The 15,315-nt window shown below is 35.7% G+C and overlaps 1 protein-coding gene across 1 annotated transcript; it reads left to right on the forward strand.

Moving 5' to 3' along the window:
- The first annotated feature begins 748 nt into the window (after positions 1-748).
- FANCB (Fanconi anemia, complementation group B) lies at positions 749-15,315 on the forward strand. The gene is made up of 8 exons (XM_009584327.1): positions 749-1,684; positions 2,644-2,796; positions 3,306-3,398; positions 7,997-8,125; positions 9,004-9,170; positions 11,278-11,732; positions 12,576-12,813; positions 14,834-15,315. The coding sequence occupies exons 1-8, from the start codon at positions 749-751 to the stop codon at positions 15,252-15,254; spliced, it is 2,592 nt and encodes an 863-aa protein (XP_009582622.1). The 3' UTR covers positions 15,255-15,315.

The following is a 15,315-nucleotide window of genomic DNA, read 5'->3' on the forward strand; positions in this document are numbered from 1 at the left end:
CCCCTCAGCCGGCGGAGGGAGGGTGCCCTGCCGGGGCGTCTGAGCCAGGCGAGGGGCGTCGCTTCGTACCCCGGGGATTGAGTGGAACTGGTGAGACGGCTGCCGTTCGCACTGGGTCCCCGGGGTCTTGTTTGGGGGAGGGAGGGAGCCTTCTTGGCGGCGAAATAACTGGACTTTTCTTCAGAGAACTTCTTCCTTAAAGAGGCTTTATAATTTTAATGGAGAATGAATTATATTTATTAATAACGCCTACACCTGAGTGAAGGCTCTTAAATTTGAGAATTCAAAGCACTGTTGCTTTCCAGTCCGCTCAGTGTATTTGTGGAGCTGACACCTTCAATCACACAAACAGTGCAGGTACGGTTTGGTTTGGTTTCTCTCAATTTACATTATGCCATGTAGCTGTTGATGAGCAGCTAATTCATGCTTTGGTAAATAAATGCTAGAATACATTTCTAAAATGTTTCTGTTACTTAAATCTCTCAGTACAAAGTTGCTTAACTTCATTTTAATCTGTGAGATTAAAGCACATACTGGCCTCATATTCTCAAATTAGTCTATGTCATTGTGTTGCAATGTATAGTTTTTCTTATTCTTAAGGATCAGTTCAGCTAGTCCCAAAACAATTTAACTTTTTTTTTTTTTGTTCACTTTTGTAGATGTAAAATTTCCCCAGAGAAATAATCCTGACAAAAAAGGAGACACATACAGTTTTCGTGTAGAGGAACATACATAAAGATAAATAAAGATGCTTCTAGGTGAGCAAGAACAATTCTTGTCCTACAATGGTGAAGTCCTTATATTTCAGCTGTCAAAACCAAAACATGTGGAGGGAGCAGCTGATAAAACAATGAACTTATGTGTGAGAAGAATGGTGTTCAACAGAGACACTAAGCTATTTGTTCAGAAGTCTTCTGGAGTATTCAGCATGCGTGCCAGTCACTTAAAAATTGAAATAATTTGTTGTAGCTGCACAACGGATTCCAGAACAGGGATTATTCTTCCCTGCGTTTTGATGAAAAAGAAAAAACAGAACAATGTTGTCAAATACCTTTTACTGTTGCTTCACAGCTCAAATCAATTTGAACAGTCTTTTCATTTTAAATTGGATTATGAGATGAAAGAAGACATCAGGTTGTTTACTGGCCCTTCAGTCTTGTGGAGGCATGCCAACAAGCTGTTCTACATCTCATGCGACACCTGCACTGTTCTAAGTGCTCCTGTTCAGCTTTCCTCTGTTGTGTGGACAGGTGAAATTGAGGATGAAGGCACAGTTGTCTTAGGGATAAGAACGGCTTGCTTGCCAGGGAGTGAAGATGAGGATGAGTCTTCCACTTCAGACAGAGCCATCTGGGGTAGTGAGTTCTTTGGATACGCAATTGAAACACAAAAAATGCTGACTGGCACATGCTTTATGCCTCATGCTTACAGCAGAGTGGTATCTTCTGTTTACGTCTGCAAGAAAGAGATATTGAAAAAACAGCTCCGAATATCACTTGTTGCCATAACCCACAAGAATCAGCTTATTTGGTTCCAAGATGGTCTTCCTAAAGGCGTTTGTGAGCTTCCTTATGAGAAACCATGTTCAGTAAAAACAGCTGTAACCAGTAGCAATGATTTGCTTTTTATTGTGTCTTTTGCCTCCGGAAATATCTGTGTTGTACAGAGGAGAGACAGCTTACAGGTATTTGTGGGTTTAAACAGCTCCCTTTTCTTACTGTATCTTTTTTTGTATATATTGTCTTATTGGAAGTTTCTGCAACTGAAAAGCTACATGTTTAAGTTCTATAGATTTTGTTGTTGTTATTGTTGCTTCTGTTAAAATAACCTGTCTAAAGCGTGAGATTGTTTTGCTTTCATTGCTTGCTTATATATCTGAAAATAAATCCTGGATTCTATTATTTAATAATATATTTTACAAATCTGAGCCAAACCTTCTGTTGCTAATTGAAAACTTCCATAGTATGAGAATTTGAAGTTGTAAAATAGTTGTGAGTGTGCCTACATAATTTGTGTTAAAGTGAAAGTAAACTGATATCATTGCAAACATAAATTTCTCATTGGAATTTAAAAGCCTTTTGAGTCTCACTTCCTAGTGACAAAAAGTATTGTTTATTGTTTCATGAAAACGACAAGAGGAGGCCTCTCTTTCGTTTCCTAAAGTCAGGAGAGACTGCTAGGGTTTTGTAATACTCAGTCAAGAAGACTTAGGTAACTCAGGAAATGAAAGTTTGTCCCATTTAGTCGTCAGCATTGTTGTACAAATTTGTCTTTACCTCTCAAACTTATTTAAGTGTGCAATGCAACAAATATGTTTCTGAATGTCAAAGGCATAATGACTTTAACTGACCTGCAGGTATTACTGGTTCTAAATAAATGTTACAGCATTCAGCTATTCAGCTGTTTGAGTACACTGAAAAGTTGTCATCTTCTCTGCAAACTATATTCTGGAAAGTGATGTTTTTCCCCAGAGTTACATAAGCTCTAAATTATGGAGTAAGAGTGAGAGCCTGAAACTTCTTAAAATATTGCATTCCACACACCTGAATAGGTTGCCTCTTTATAAAAAACAAACTTCACAAAAACAAAATCTCAAATACAAGATTTATTCAAATATGTATTTCAAAACCTTTTCTACTGTAGGTGGCCTCCAAATGGCAAAAAGTGAAGTCTGTTCTGGTGGATGATTTTATTGGCTCTGGAAGTGAGCAACTGTTACTGCTTTTTAAGGATGACTGCAATACAGACATGTTAAGTACATTCAAAATAACGGATCTTGGAGAGGTCAACTATGCAGTAAGTTCAGCATGCGTTTTCTCAGCCACTCAGTCTGTGCTTACTAAATTAAGAAAACCTCAACAAATCATTAAAGTATTGGTGCAAAGTGAAATTGGATGTGTGCTGTGAAATGCCCTGAAGTCTGAATACAATATTCCCTGCTGTAATGATAAGTTATCTGAAGAGATTATTCTACTTCCTTGATAGCATCAACTTCTTTTGGGAAATTAAATTAATGCGGTTGAAAATGCTTCACATATGTAACAGGTTTGCTACAATGCTTACCTTTTGGCTAAGAACTCTTAATTAAGGCCATAGTGCTTGTTAATTATCTTCTCATAATTGGGTCTTTCCATTATGTGTTATCGAACTAATTGCTTTCAGAAGATAAGATTTTTCTTTTAAAATGCATACTGTGATTCCGCTGGTTTTCTGTATTTTCCCCCAGATTTTTATAATGCTGTGTAATAGCCTGTACCTTGGTTTCAGCTTTTTAATTAATTCAGGGTTTTGTTTTGTTTGTTTAGAGAGGTATTAATTATAAACATGATGTTCCTGCTGCAGAAGGATTGCAAGAGAATAGTTTGCTTACTGTCCAAGCTCTTGAAACAAGATTACAGGTTTGTACTCAATAGTTCTGCCTCCATATTTTCTCCAGATTACTTTTCTGTATCATTACGTTATCTAAAGGCTGAGGTTAATGATACTGTTTTATTGGAGAAGACAACATTGTTAAGTAACCATTCTTCAATCAGTGGTAGTCTGTGTTTCAGTTCTCTCAGTTGTTACAAATGTATTTGGGTAATTGGAAGGGTCTAATTTAATTTTAATTAAACTTTTGAGATAATGCTGAGGCTATCCTATCAAAGCTTCGTAACAGTCATTTTACTCATAGTTGTTTAAATACCAGTTTAATAAAATTAGAATGTTTACTTCTTTTGCTCCACATTACATGGTTTGAGATAGTGTAATGCCAGATTCCCAGTGAGTGCTGATGAGTGGCAGTTAATCCTGAAAATAAAGAGCATTATGGTCTGTTTCTTTGTCCACAGACTTCAGCCAAGTTGGCTTTTACTTTTGCCCAAATCAGCGACCATGGTTATTTCACCACCTGCTGCTGTTTTTCCTTCTGTAACTAGCAGTTTTATAAGGATAATTTTGCAAAGTACAGTAGATGAAGCTAAAATGTATCCTTCTTTTAATTAGCATCATTTATAAAACAAGGTGGGGGAACTTGCCAGAGTCCAAGTAATCAATGGGGATATATCATTGCTTGCTTGCTTGCTTTCTCCTTTTCATCCCTTCATCCTGTTAGTAAACACCCAGCGTACTCTCCAAGATGTTCTTTTGCAGTATTGTGTGTTGGCCTATACCACATGGGTAATAACTGACAAAATAGGAAGATTATTTAAAACAAAAAAAAAGCTTTAGGAGATAGTGTAAATCTCAAGTTGAGTCAATGATGTGAGGCTATTGTTAGTTTGCTAAGAGTGCTTTAAGCATGAGATAGAAGGTAATTATTCCTGTCATTTGAGAATTAGTGAAAACTTAAGTAGGATATTGTGGCAGTTTTATCTCCAGCCTTTAAAAATGAAGCAAATTAACTGGCAAAAGTTTAGTACTGGAAGAAAAGAACTATGACACGTTAGGAAAAGACTGAGAGGGAAAAGACTTTTCTAGTTCCAAAAAAGATGTCTAAAGAGGTATTACATATCTTGCAAAAGAGAAAAGCTGTTATTTGGAGAACACTGGACAATAGATTTTTTCCTTCCTGAAAGGCACAAGAAAGCAGAAGTTGGATTAATTTCGAGGACCTCTTGAGGTCCCTTCCAACCCTGCATTTTCACAGTTCTTCACTTTGCACATTAGAGACCTATTGGCTTTTACATGCAAAAGTGCAAGCTTCCTTCCAAATGCCTTTTTTTTTCCGCTTCTGGATTCTTTTGGGTAGTCATATATTTTAAAACTGATTCGCTGCTGCATTCTTTCCAAAAAAAAGTTACATTACTTTCCTCCTCTACAAAAGAGATATTAGTTTCAATCTCTCTCATTTGTTGCTCCTTCCACTGTTGTAATGAAGATTGTCACCCTGCCATTGACAGCTATATGTTCTATGTAACTATGTTCTCTGACTTTGTTCTTTTAATGCACCAACTGGCATTCAGCTGTACAGCTCTGTGAATCTGTGTTAGGATCAAATGAATAGTCTGGTTTGCACATCCTACTGGTTCTGCTGGAAACAAGCCACTGATTTCCTGTATCATCTGCCGATAAAGTTCTTACAGACACAGAATCCTTCATAAGACCTTATTTATTTATTTATTTATTTTAAGATCTTTTTGATCTCTAATTTTCAAAGCCACATGCTAGCACAAGCCTTGTAAGCAAGTTGAAAATCTTCCGATGTTTTAATGCTTTGTCATGCTGGTGAATTTGGAAGTATGTGCAGATATTTCTTTTTAACCTTACTGTTTCTTCCTTGTTGAGATCTCCATTGTTCTGTATGTTTCCCTGAACAGTGAAGTATTCTTGCTAGTTTTTGTCATCTGATGCTTGTTTTGATGTAATAGTGCATGGATCCCGCTTAGCTTGGGAATTTCCAAACATTATTTAGCCTTGGAGTGGTGCCTCTTGATATTTATCATCAAAATGCACGTCTTCTGGAAATTTGCAATCAAATCATGTTTTGACAGTCTCTATGGAATCTCATCTTTTAGGGCAAAATGAAATAGCAGATGCAGCCTTTTTTCCTACCTCTGTTGCTTACCTCTTATTTCACATCTGCGTAGCTGTTTTTTCTCCTGCAGAGAACTTCTGCAGGACTGAATTATGGTCCCCTGCATATAAGTAGGCTGCATTTAAGTTATACACAGCAATACATATAAGTTGCACTTTGCAGGTAGTGAAATTGAAAAATATATCAGTCTGTGCGTTTTTTAACTGTTCTGTGTTTATCTTGTATACAGTCTTTTGGGCCCGAGTCCAGCCTTTTCTCTTCTGAAGATTTTTTTTCTTTAACACTCGTTTTAGTATCTTCTGAAGAAGACCTCTTTTGGCAGAGTACTACAGTTACATTACAACAGCTGAGGTCACAGCATTTCTCATGGTTTTTGTTGGTTATTCTTGCAGAAGTACCACGAGGCAGAAGTGTCTTTTTATGTCCATTGTCCTGTTCTCCCCCCAAGTATTTAAGTTTTGCAAGGATGATAATGCCAAATTCTTTTACCTATGATTAATTTGTTTCCTTTGACTTGGTTTGCCTGTTTTGGGGCAGGTATTTTTTTAATCCTTACTACTGATTTATTGAATTGTGCAATGTCTAGTTGTTTTGTTCTCATTCTGACAATGCTGATTTGGGGTGGGTAGAAAGTTATTTAAGAAATAATTTGATTTTTATTACTATTTTTAGTGTAAATTTTAAGTATTTATTTTTCCGTCTATTGCTGTGGATTGACCCATTTTCTTTTTGACATTTTTTTCATAAGGGATTTTAGTCACTTGAAAAACATAGAACCAGTTATTTACCATAGGAGCAGCTTCAGTATATAGATCTCTAAATTATGTTTCCCTCTGCCTTTTTTGACTACTTTTTCCATTTACCTTTGCTTTTCCCAATATTTTTTAATCTTATCAATCATGAATCTTCCTTTCCATTTTGTTTCCTTTGTAAAAGTGCCAGAGTTCTTGGCTCAGTAGTTTTAGCTCTGTATGAACGGGTATTCCTTTATTTATTTATGAATACTGCAACTTTAATTGCAATGTGTCAAAACACTTGGCTGTTCTACTTACTACTAAGCTTCTGCCTTAATTTGCTTTGCTTTTGACAGTGATTCATCTGTTCTGCTATTCATGGGGGATTTACTCACAGCTCTATTGTGTTTGACTCTGGACTGCCTTGTTTTTATGTTGATGTTTATTTTCTATTTTAAGGTGATCTAGCTGTATTTTCTTGGTTTCACAGTGCAAAGTTTGTGACTTCTGCTGATGCTTGTTGAGCAGTACATCTTGGCATATGGCAGAAAGGATGTGCATGTCACTTGTTCCAGAGAGAGTTGATGGGAGGCGCTGCCCACTCTTGGGTTTGCCATGTGGTGGATTTTAGGTCTCATTCTTGGGTTGCCTTATGAGGCAAAAGGGCTTGCAAAAGTCAGATTGGTCAGGAAGCATACATCAGTGAATCTCTGGCCATTTTGACAGCTTCTCAGTCTCTGCTTCCCCAGTTGCTTTCTGTTTCTCAGTTGTTTATTCAGGAGTTGCTCACTAATGGGAGTAAGTAATGGTTTGGTATTCTGATGACCTCTATTAGGAAGGTATTGTAGAATCATCTTTGTTCTTAACTCTTCCTTTTCTTCTCCTGACTCAAGTCTGGCACTGGGTTATTGCTTGGAATCTGGTACTTAAAATGCACGGCTTGATAGGTGGCAAATAATTTTTTTGCAGAACTTATCATGATGAGTGCTACTTGCCCTAAATGCCCTTTGCCGTTGCAGCTTGAGCAGAGGGCATCACTTCACTTACATGAAGTGCTTTTTATTCAGGCTTGTCAGTTGGTTATGATTGATCCTGATTTGTTTTTTGGTTGGTTTGGGGTTTTTTTGAGCCAGGGGGGAGTTTGTTTTTACATTATAATGGTGAGCTTTGTTCTCTCCTTGGCAGCACTGGACTTCTCAAGATCTTGCTTTCCAGAGAATAGCTTTTGAGGAGCTTTCTTAAAATCTAAGAAGCTAGTGCTGGCATGCTTTTTTCCCTTTTTTCCCTTTTTTCCCTTTTTTCCCTTTTTTCCCTTTTTTCCCTTTTTTCCCTTTTTTCCCGAGACATAGCCTGCACATATATCTGTTTATAAATCTGTCAACTCTTCAATATATTTACTTGACCAATAATCAATACAAGTCTTGAGAAGAAATCAAAATTGGTATCAATGGAAAAGTGAAGCAGGAATAATAATGAAAGGGCTGAATATCTACATAATTTGATAAAATTTACCGTAGAAACTCTAGGTTTAATATTGAGAGGCCAAGATTCTTAGATTCATATTTTGGGAGCAGAGTAGCCTGACTTAAACATTTTTTAGAAGTATTACTTGAGGAACGCCAGGATCTTGGCTTGTGATACTTGCATAAAAATGGAAAGCTGAAAAGATATCTTGGTAGCTTCAATAACAGTTCTTATTTGCAGTAGACCTAAGCATAAGTCTAATGGTCGTTTTTATCTTTTACAGGCTGGTTGCACCTCTGTTCGAGAGCTACAGCAGCATTTAGGACTCAAGAAGAGGGTTATTCTTGAATCTTGCAGAGCATTAATAGATCTTGTTGAAGAACGAACCCATATTCTACCAACGGCAAAAGAGGTAAAATGCAGAAGAGAGTACAGATCACTTCTGAATTCTGCCGAGCCATTTGTTGAGGGTGCTTCTCTCAACCAGTTGTTACTTTCACCAGTAGGGATTGCCACTATCAAAACTCATTAATCTGTTTTTTAAGTCTGGTTCATTACCTTAACCTGTCAATGTATGTAGATAAGAGTAAATTTAGTTGCCTTTACTTGAAATTGGTTTGCACAATACCTCCTGACAACTGAGTTGTATGAGTAACCTCTAACAAAGAGTTAGTGACAAACAGAAGGGCGAGTGTACAGTCTTAATTGGCACAGTTGCCTAGATATTGAATATCTGTCTGTGATCTAACATGTTTCGAAAAATGAGCTGTCATAGATCTGTGTAAGCAAAATTGATTTTATAATGGGGGCAGAGTGAACTATGGGCTGAGAAGGTGATGGAGGTTGGGAAAATGTTATCTTAATATGTTGTTCTAAAAAAGCCTCCTAATTTGCTTGAAATGGAGTTGATCTCCCTTTCAGTTACTGTTGTGGTCCCTTTCAAGTCAGCCAGGTTTAGACAACAAAATTTCAAGCAATTAATGTAGTAATATAAAATACATTCTAGTACCTTAAATCTTCTTTGGACAATTGATTGTATGACAGTTCAAGATTTATAGATGTGATGTTTACAAGGAGAGAATGAGTTGTGCTTTTCATTATATCATGTGTTTTAAGAAAATGCAATTCTATCTTTTGAATCTCTTCTAGAGAATAAACTAGTTTATACAGATTTCATTTTATGTATTTTAAAAGCACTTCATCATTTGTGGTAAAACACAAAGTGATGCAGTATAAAAAGAACTAATATCTCCACTCAATTTATCTAAAAAAAAAACGTTTTTCTGTAAGGAAGGTCTTGTCTCTCTCTGGGATGATGTAGAAAATCCTCCTCATTCTCTTAGTAAAGAGACACCATTGGCATCTAAAGTCCCAGAGCACTTCGTAGAGAAATTGTGGCAGCGTGTTGTGGGTGACAGCTTGGTAGTTGGAGTAAAACTAACTGGATCATTTTACTTGTAAGTATATAAATTTATTTAATAATTTCATTGAGTAGTTTTATAGAAACTGAATTTGCAGGTTAAGCTCTGCAGTAGCAAAAGTGGATTTCTGAGCTTTGAACTTTCTCATTTTGAGCACCTGTATATAAAGTGTTTCAAGTGCATGTCTTTGTCAGTATTGTTGCTACTGCTTGTCTGTCTCTAGCACTGGGCAAAAAAATACGTTGTATAGGCAAAAATCAGTTGTGTCAGTATAACCACATAATTACTGGAGGCTTTTTACAACAGAGTTCACAAAAATTATGGTCTGTGTTGACATAGCTATGCTGACATCAGTATGTGGTGTAGATAAAACTCTGTCTTAGCTATACAGTTCCTGATGCCTTACTGTTAACATCTTGCCATTCCTAAAGAGTGATTTGCTTAAAGAAGTGCAAAAGAAAACATTTTAAATTCTCTGATCGACTTAATAAATACTCAGCTTTTGAATTGAACTATGCTACAGTCCAGTATCCAATCAAATAAAATATTTGCTAAGCTTATGTATTGCATAGATTATGTGGCACAATCAGTCATACAATACTTAAACCTTCAAAATTATTTGTTTATTCTTATTATTGCCTTTAAAATTATTTGTTTATTCTGTTCATTTTAATTGCTCGGTTCTAGTTGTAAATACTACTTATGTCACTCCTTACAGGGAGGGAACTAATTTGGAACACAGTATAAAAAACAGGATTACATGAAACATAAATTTATGATGTGCATTGTGTAATGTAAACTTTGGTGGAGTAAGAACTTACCTTTTAACTTATATTCCCACAAGCAGTGTAGCTGAGACTGTGTTAGGGTAATCTTAAAGACTATTGATGCCACTGAAAATCATTCAAGTGGTTGTGAGGGAGCTGACCTGTTACACCCTTTGGCCATTCTGATGGAACTGCAGGTATATTATTTCTCAACTGCCAGATTGCTATAACTTTACAAGAAAGTTGACCTCATCTTCTTGACAGCCTCTGTTAAGAGCTACTGAGGCAAGAGATTTTTTTGCCTTGGCAGTGTTTATTCCTTTAGCTTTGATGATGATGACTTTGTTTTTGAAAATGAAATATTTGATTTCTGTATAGCTTCAGAAATCCTCAGAATATTTAGAACCATTCTTTAAAAACCACCAGCAATATTGCCCTCTCCCCCATTTTTACCGTTGAGAAAAGATCTGTGAAGATTAAGTCATTTGTCAAAGGTTACCTGGTAGGCTAGCAGCAGAACCTAGGTCTTCTGGGCTCCAGTTCAGTACTATGTACAACGACCTGTGTTTTGGGGGAAAAGGGCTTGCTTTCTCTCCACCCCCAACACTGTAAGTCTTTATTGATTATTTTTGTACTTCCTACTAATGCAAGATTGCAGCGATGTTTTAGATTGCATTATGAGGTGGTGATACTTCTCAATAAAGAAAATTAGGCATTCATAAGACTTTCAGATGTCAGTGACATCTTGAGACTGAATTGATTGGTAGAATAAAATACCGATTAAGAGAGGATCTGAAACAGTAATATTAGGATTTCACTGAAAGAACCCTGTATTGAATAAAGTACTTCATACATTTCAGGAAATTACTGCATGTTTAAGGTAAAAGTATTTTAAACCTTTTATTTTACTCTACATTCAATTTTGTTTGAATTATCTATAAAACAATATAGAACATCAGAAGAGCTTTCAGTCCTCAAAGAGGGCAGAATTGATACTTTCTGTAATTTTTTATTAAAAGAAAGTGAAGTCTTTAAAAATAAATTATAAATGTCATAGAGTATCTGCATGGGTTGTATGGAATTTTCAACATTTTCTGGGTGAATTAGACATCCAAATTCTTTCAGTTGAGATGAGGCATCTAACTCCTAGAAGCTCTTAGAAAATTCAGTCCACGTTTTGAAAATCTTTATACTAAGCTTAGATGAAATAGTCATTTGAAGGACTTATACTCTTTGCACCATCTATGACTTAACCTGGAATGATACTGGAGTTTGTGGTAGTCTTAAATGTCTGTATATATCTGCAAAGTTCTGATTATTTGTCAGAAGGCAAAATACAAACTGGGAGTGCAGTCATCTTATATGGATTTTCACAGGTCAATGAGTGATGTCAGTTTATCTTTAGTGATGGATCAAGGCTTCTCTTCGATTTCTCCGATTATCGAGTGTCGAAATAAAATCATTAAGCTGAACAAAGCCGGCTCAGCATTGGCTGTCTCCTCGTGTCAAATTGAACCTCCTCCAAAAAAGATTAAATTGGACTTGCATAGGAAGAATGATCTGAAAAAAGAGTTTCCTAAGAGATGTTCAAGGATTCAGCTGGATGGAGCAAAGACAGTCATTGCTGTTACCAGCCTTTCACCATTATTGGCATTTCATCGTGTATGTTGCATAGTTCTTCTACATGCAAAGAAACAAAAACATCGGAACAATAGTTTACAGGAGAGCAAAAAGATTACTGTACTCTGTGGGAAAATTTTGTTAAGTCTGGAAGATATTTCAAATGGAAAACATTCAGTAAAGATGCTAAGGGATAATAGTTACTGTACAGGTAAATATATTGATATAATTTGGATTCATAAATATATGGTTGATTCTTCTGTTTACTCTAGGTGATGCCAAGCTAAGTTTTCAAAGTGTAATCACATCTGTCTCTTTGAACATGAACTGCATAGACTTGTTGGGAATTAAAAGCTGCATGAAATAAAAGATGGAACATTTTTCAAAATGGAAAAAATGTTAAGTGAGTTGCTGTAAGGTTTTGCGCTAGCATTGGTGCTGAAGTATATCTGGAAAGGTTAATTTTGAAGATAAGTCTAAGTAAAGAATGCTGAAGCCTCCATTTTTTCTGTAAATAAGATACATACTATTGATTAGGTACATAGATTTTTTTCTGACATAGTATTATCTCCTTAATAATACCAAAGTAATTGAAGCTTTTCCTCATCTAAACATCTATTAAGGTAATTTATTTTCCTTTCTTTTAATATTCCTGATTGAATTGATTTTGAACTGGGCTTCTGTTCATGTGGCGAAATACCCTTTTGATCGTTTGCGATGAATTTTAATTTCTTTCTTCTCTTAATGCTGTATCATTGGCTAAAGCCAACATGTCATCTTACTATCACGGGAGGCTATTAATAGTCGTCTTTTGGCAAGGTGACATTTATCTTTAGAGCTTTCATTATATAGGTGGAGCTCTGTTAATCAGCTAACTTGACAGAAGTAGATATAAGAATTTAGGTGAGAAGAAAATTCCCAAAGAACGCCTGAATGCAGGTGCAAACTCTTCACGTAAAACTGGGAATGTGAACCAAAAATCTAAGCACATTTAATGCATGCAACATGATCAAAATATTTAGGTCAAATATCTTCTTACTGTATTTTCTTGCAGGTTCCATGGAAGATATACTTGCTGTCCTTGCAGTGTCTGTCAGATTCTCCTTTCAGATTGTGTCTTCTGACTGCACATTGACGCCAGTCAATTCATGGTTAATGGGAGAAATGGAGTGCACACCATTTAAGGAATGCCATGACAACATATTCTGTCATAAAGCAGGAAATGTGTACGGTACAGTTTTTAACTGGACCCTGAAAAATCCATTTGAAGGCGTTCTAACATTATTTTGCAGGTAAAATTGCTCAAAAAGTGTAGAGTATATGCATCTTGCATACACAATTTTTTGTCTTTACACTATTTCTTGCTGGTACCATAAACAACAGACAAAATCATAACCAATAGGCTTCCAATATGATGATATGATAACCATCAGCAACAACGGAATTATTTTCAAATCAGAACTATGGCAGAACCTGAACTGCATTGTTTAATTTTGTCTAGGCTAGAACACTGAATTACAAATAAGTCTAGTCTCCATTAATATCTGCTTGCTACTATTTCTTTTGTTCATTTCACTAGGTCATAATTTTATATTCATTTTTCTTATATTATTCTTAGTTTATATATAATTTTTCTTCAACATGTGTTGATTTAAAAAAAAATTCCTTAAGGGGATGTTAAAAACAAACAAAAAAAAAACCAAACAAAAAAACCCAAACAACCAACAACAAACCCCAAGTTATACTGAATTTAAATTTATTGCTCTGTCATTTTGTAGTTTAATACTGCAACGTACATTTAGTCTAATTTTGTACACGTTTCTGATATCTTTATCTCCTATTTACCATGATTTTGAAAAGGAAATAATCTGAAAAGTCTCAGTGATTTACTTTTCTTATGTAGATTCTTGGACAAATGTCTATAAAATTTCCTAAACCAGGCTACACAAGTTAGTAATACTGCCATAATTTACAATTTACCTGGATAAGGCTCACAACGTAAAAAGTACTTCTCAAGTATTGAGAAATGTTGCCTGTCCTGAAGAGTTCAAGCTAAAAAATAAAAGAAAGAAAAGGTATATCTCTTAAGAGTCTCTAATTTATAGTGAGGTTCAATCTTTTACTCAAATTAGGAGTTGATTTCCTTCTTTTATGTAAGAGGAAAGGATGAAATGTTTAAGAAATCAATCGGTAAATTTTAAGCCTCAAGACTTTTGGTTCCTTTTGAAAAGTTGGTTAGTTGATACTATTCACTTTTGAGCCAATTTTGCATTAATAGTTAGTAAGCTGCACATTTATGGTGTAACTATGATTGTATTTTCTATATCTTTTGTTCCCATCTTTGGATTGATCTTTTATCCAGCTAGGATATTTCTGTGATAGGTGGGAGCTACAGACTATTCTTTTCCACAGCCTTTCAGAACTAAAATAAACTATATCTGTTATAAGTAGTGGAATGTTGAGATAACTAAATTGAAATAGAAGTACTTTAAGGAAAAATGCCTTTCTGATATGTGTGAGAAAACTAGCTACTTAACGATGCTTATGGGGGCTTTTGTGTTGGTTTTTTGTTTGGTTGGTTTTGGTGGGTTGCTCTTTTTTTTCTGAGATAATTTTTTTTTTTCTTTTTTTCATCAAAAGACATCTTCCGAGGAGTTTGTCTGGGCAAACACTGGAAATAAGACTTTGGACAAACTCTACATTCCTCTTAAAATGAGGAATGTGTCACTGTGTCATACATGTTACACTGGTATCCAGGAGAGTAGGTTCCCTGATGATTACCAGCACTATTTCATCTTGGTTTCTTAATAATTTTGAATGTCTGATTTTTAAGTTTAACTTTCCCTCTCCAGTGACCATTTAAAAAAGACAAGCTGTGGGCCACCTAATAGCCATGCTGTACATACCTATTGATAGTGACAGTCTATGAATATAAGTGACTTTTTTGTGCCCCTGGATGTAGACCAGACAACACATTTCCTTTGTGCTATTACATGTGGCCTTCACATACAATGAATTGCTGCTTAAAGAAACAAGTGATGCACATGTAACCCTAATCATGGACATATATTTTAGCATAGAACATTTATGTTGCTGAAGTTCGCTTAGTGTCAGTTCTTTTGACGTACAGAGCCTAGTGTGCACGCCATTAGAAAGCCCTTGCTTATTCTTGTATGTACAGTACACATAATACTTAAGACCATATTCAGCATAAGTTTTTCCCTGTTTGATTTAAAGTAGCTTTGTTTAATTTTCCACTACAGAATTTTGAAGATACAAGGTAGCTTTAATAATAATAATCTTATTTTACAGAAATCTGACTGTCTTGTTCCAGTGCCTTCATAGCCTTACTAGAGTTCTCCCACCAAGCTGTGATGTAAAACTCCTGAGATCTGGAAGCAAAGGTGTACTTACTGAACAGTTAGCACTGGCTTTAGAAAAAGAAATGCTCACCTCAAGGGGCTCTTTCTTCTCAAAAGAGAGTACAGCTGAAAACAGTTTAACATGGGGGAAGGAGCCTGGCAAGAAAATCGGTGATGCTCCTGTGGCTTCTTTACTGGACAGTGAAGAAGGAGTTCAGCAATTCAGAAAGAAGCTTCAGAATGAACGGGAAGAGAGTGTGCTAAGTATGAATCGAACAATGAGTGGTCCTCTTTACCGGGAAATTTCTCTGAAAATAGCAGAAGCTCAGCTCAGTTCAGATATGATAGTGTGGAGACTGAGCAAGTCCTAGAAACTATTCACTAAATTTATTTTGAATAAAGTTTTATTAAAATTATACTATTAAATAATAT

Source organism: Fulmarus glacialis, unplaced genomic scaffold (assembly GCF_000690835.1).
Source record: "Fulmarus glacialis isolate BGI_N327 unplaced genomic scaffold, ASM69083v1 scaffold32488, whole genome shotgun sequence".
NCBI classification, from domain to species: domain Eukaryota; kingdom Metazoa; phylum Chordata; class Aves; order Procellariiformes; family Procellariidae; genus Fulmarus; species Fulmarus glacialis.

Coding starts and splice junctions, on each gene's coding strand:
- FANCB (XM_009584327.1), top strand. CDS start 749: ATGCTTCTAGGTGAGCAAGAACAATTCTTGTCCTACAATGGTGAAGTC. Junction 1,685..2,643: donor AGAGGAGAGACAGCTTACAG/GTATTTGTGGGT, acceptor TTTCTACTGTAG/GTGGCCTCCAAATGGCAAAA. Junction 12,814..14,833: donor GTTCTAACATTATTTTGCAG/GTAAAATTGCTC, acceptor CTTATTTTACAG/AAATCTGACTGTCTTGTTCC.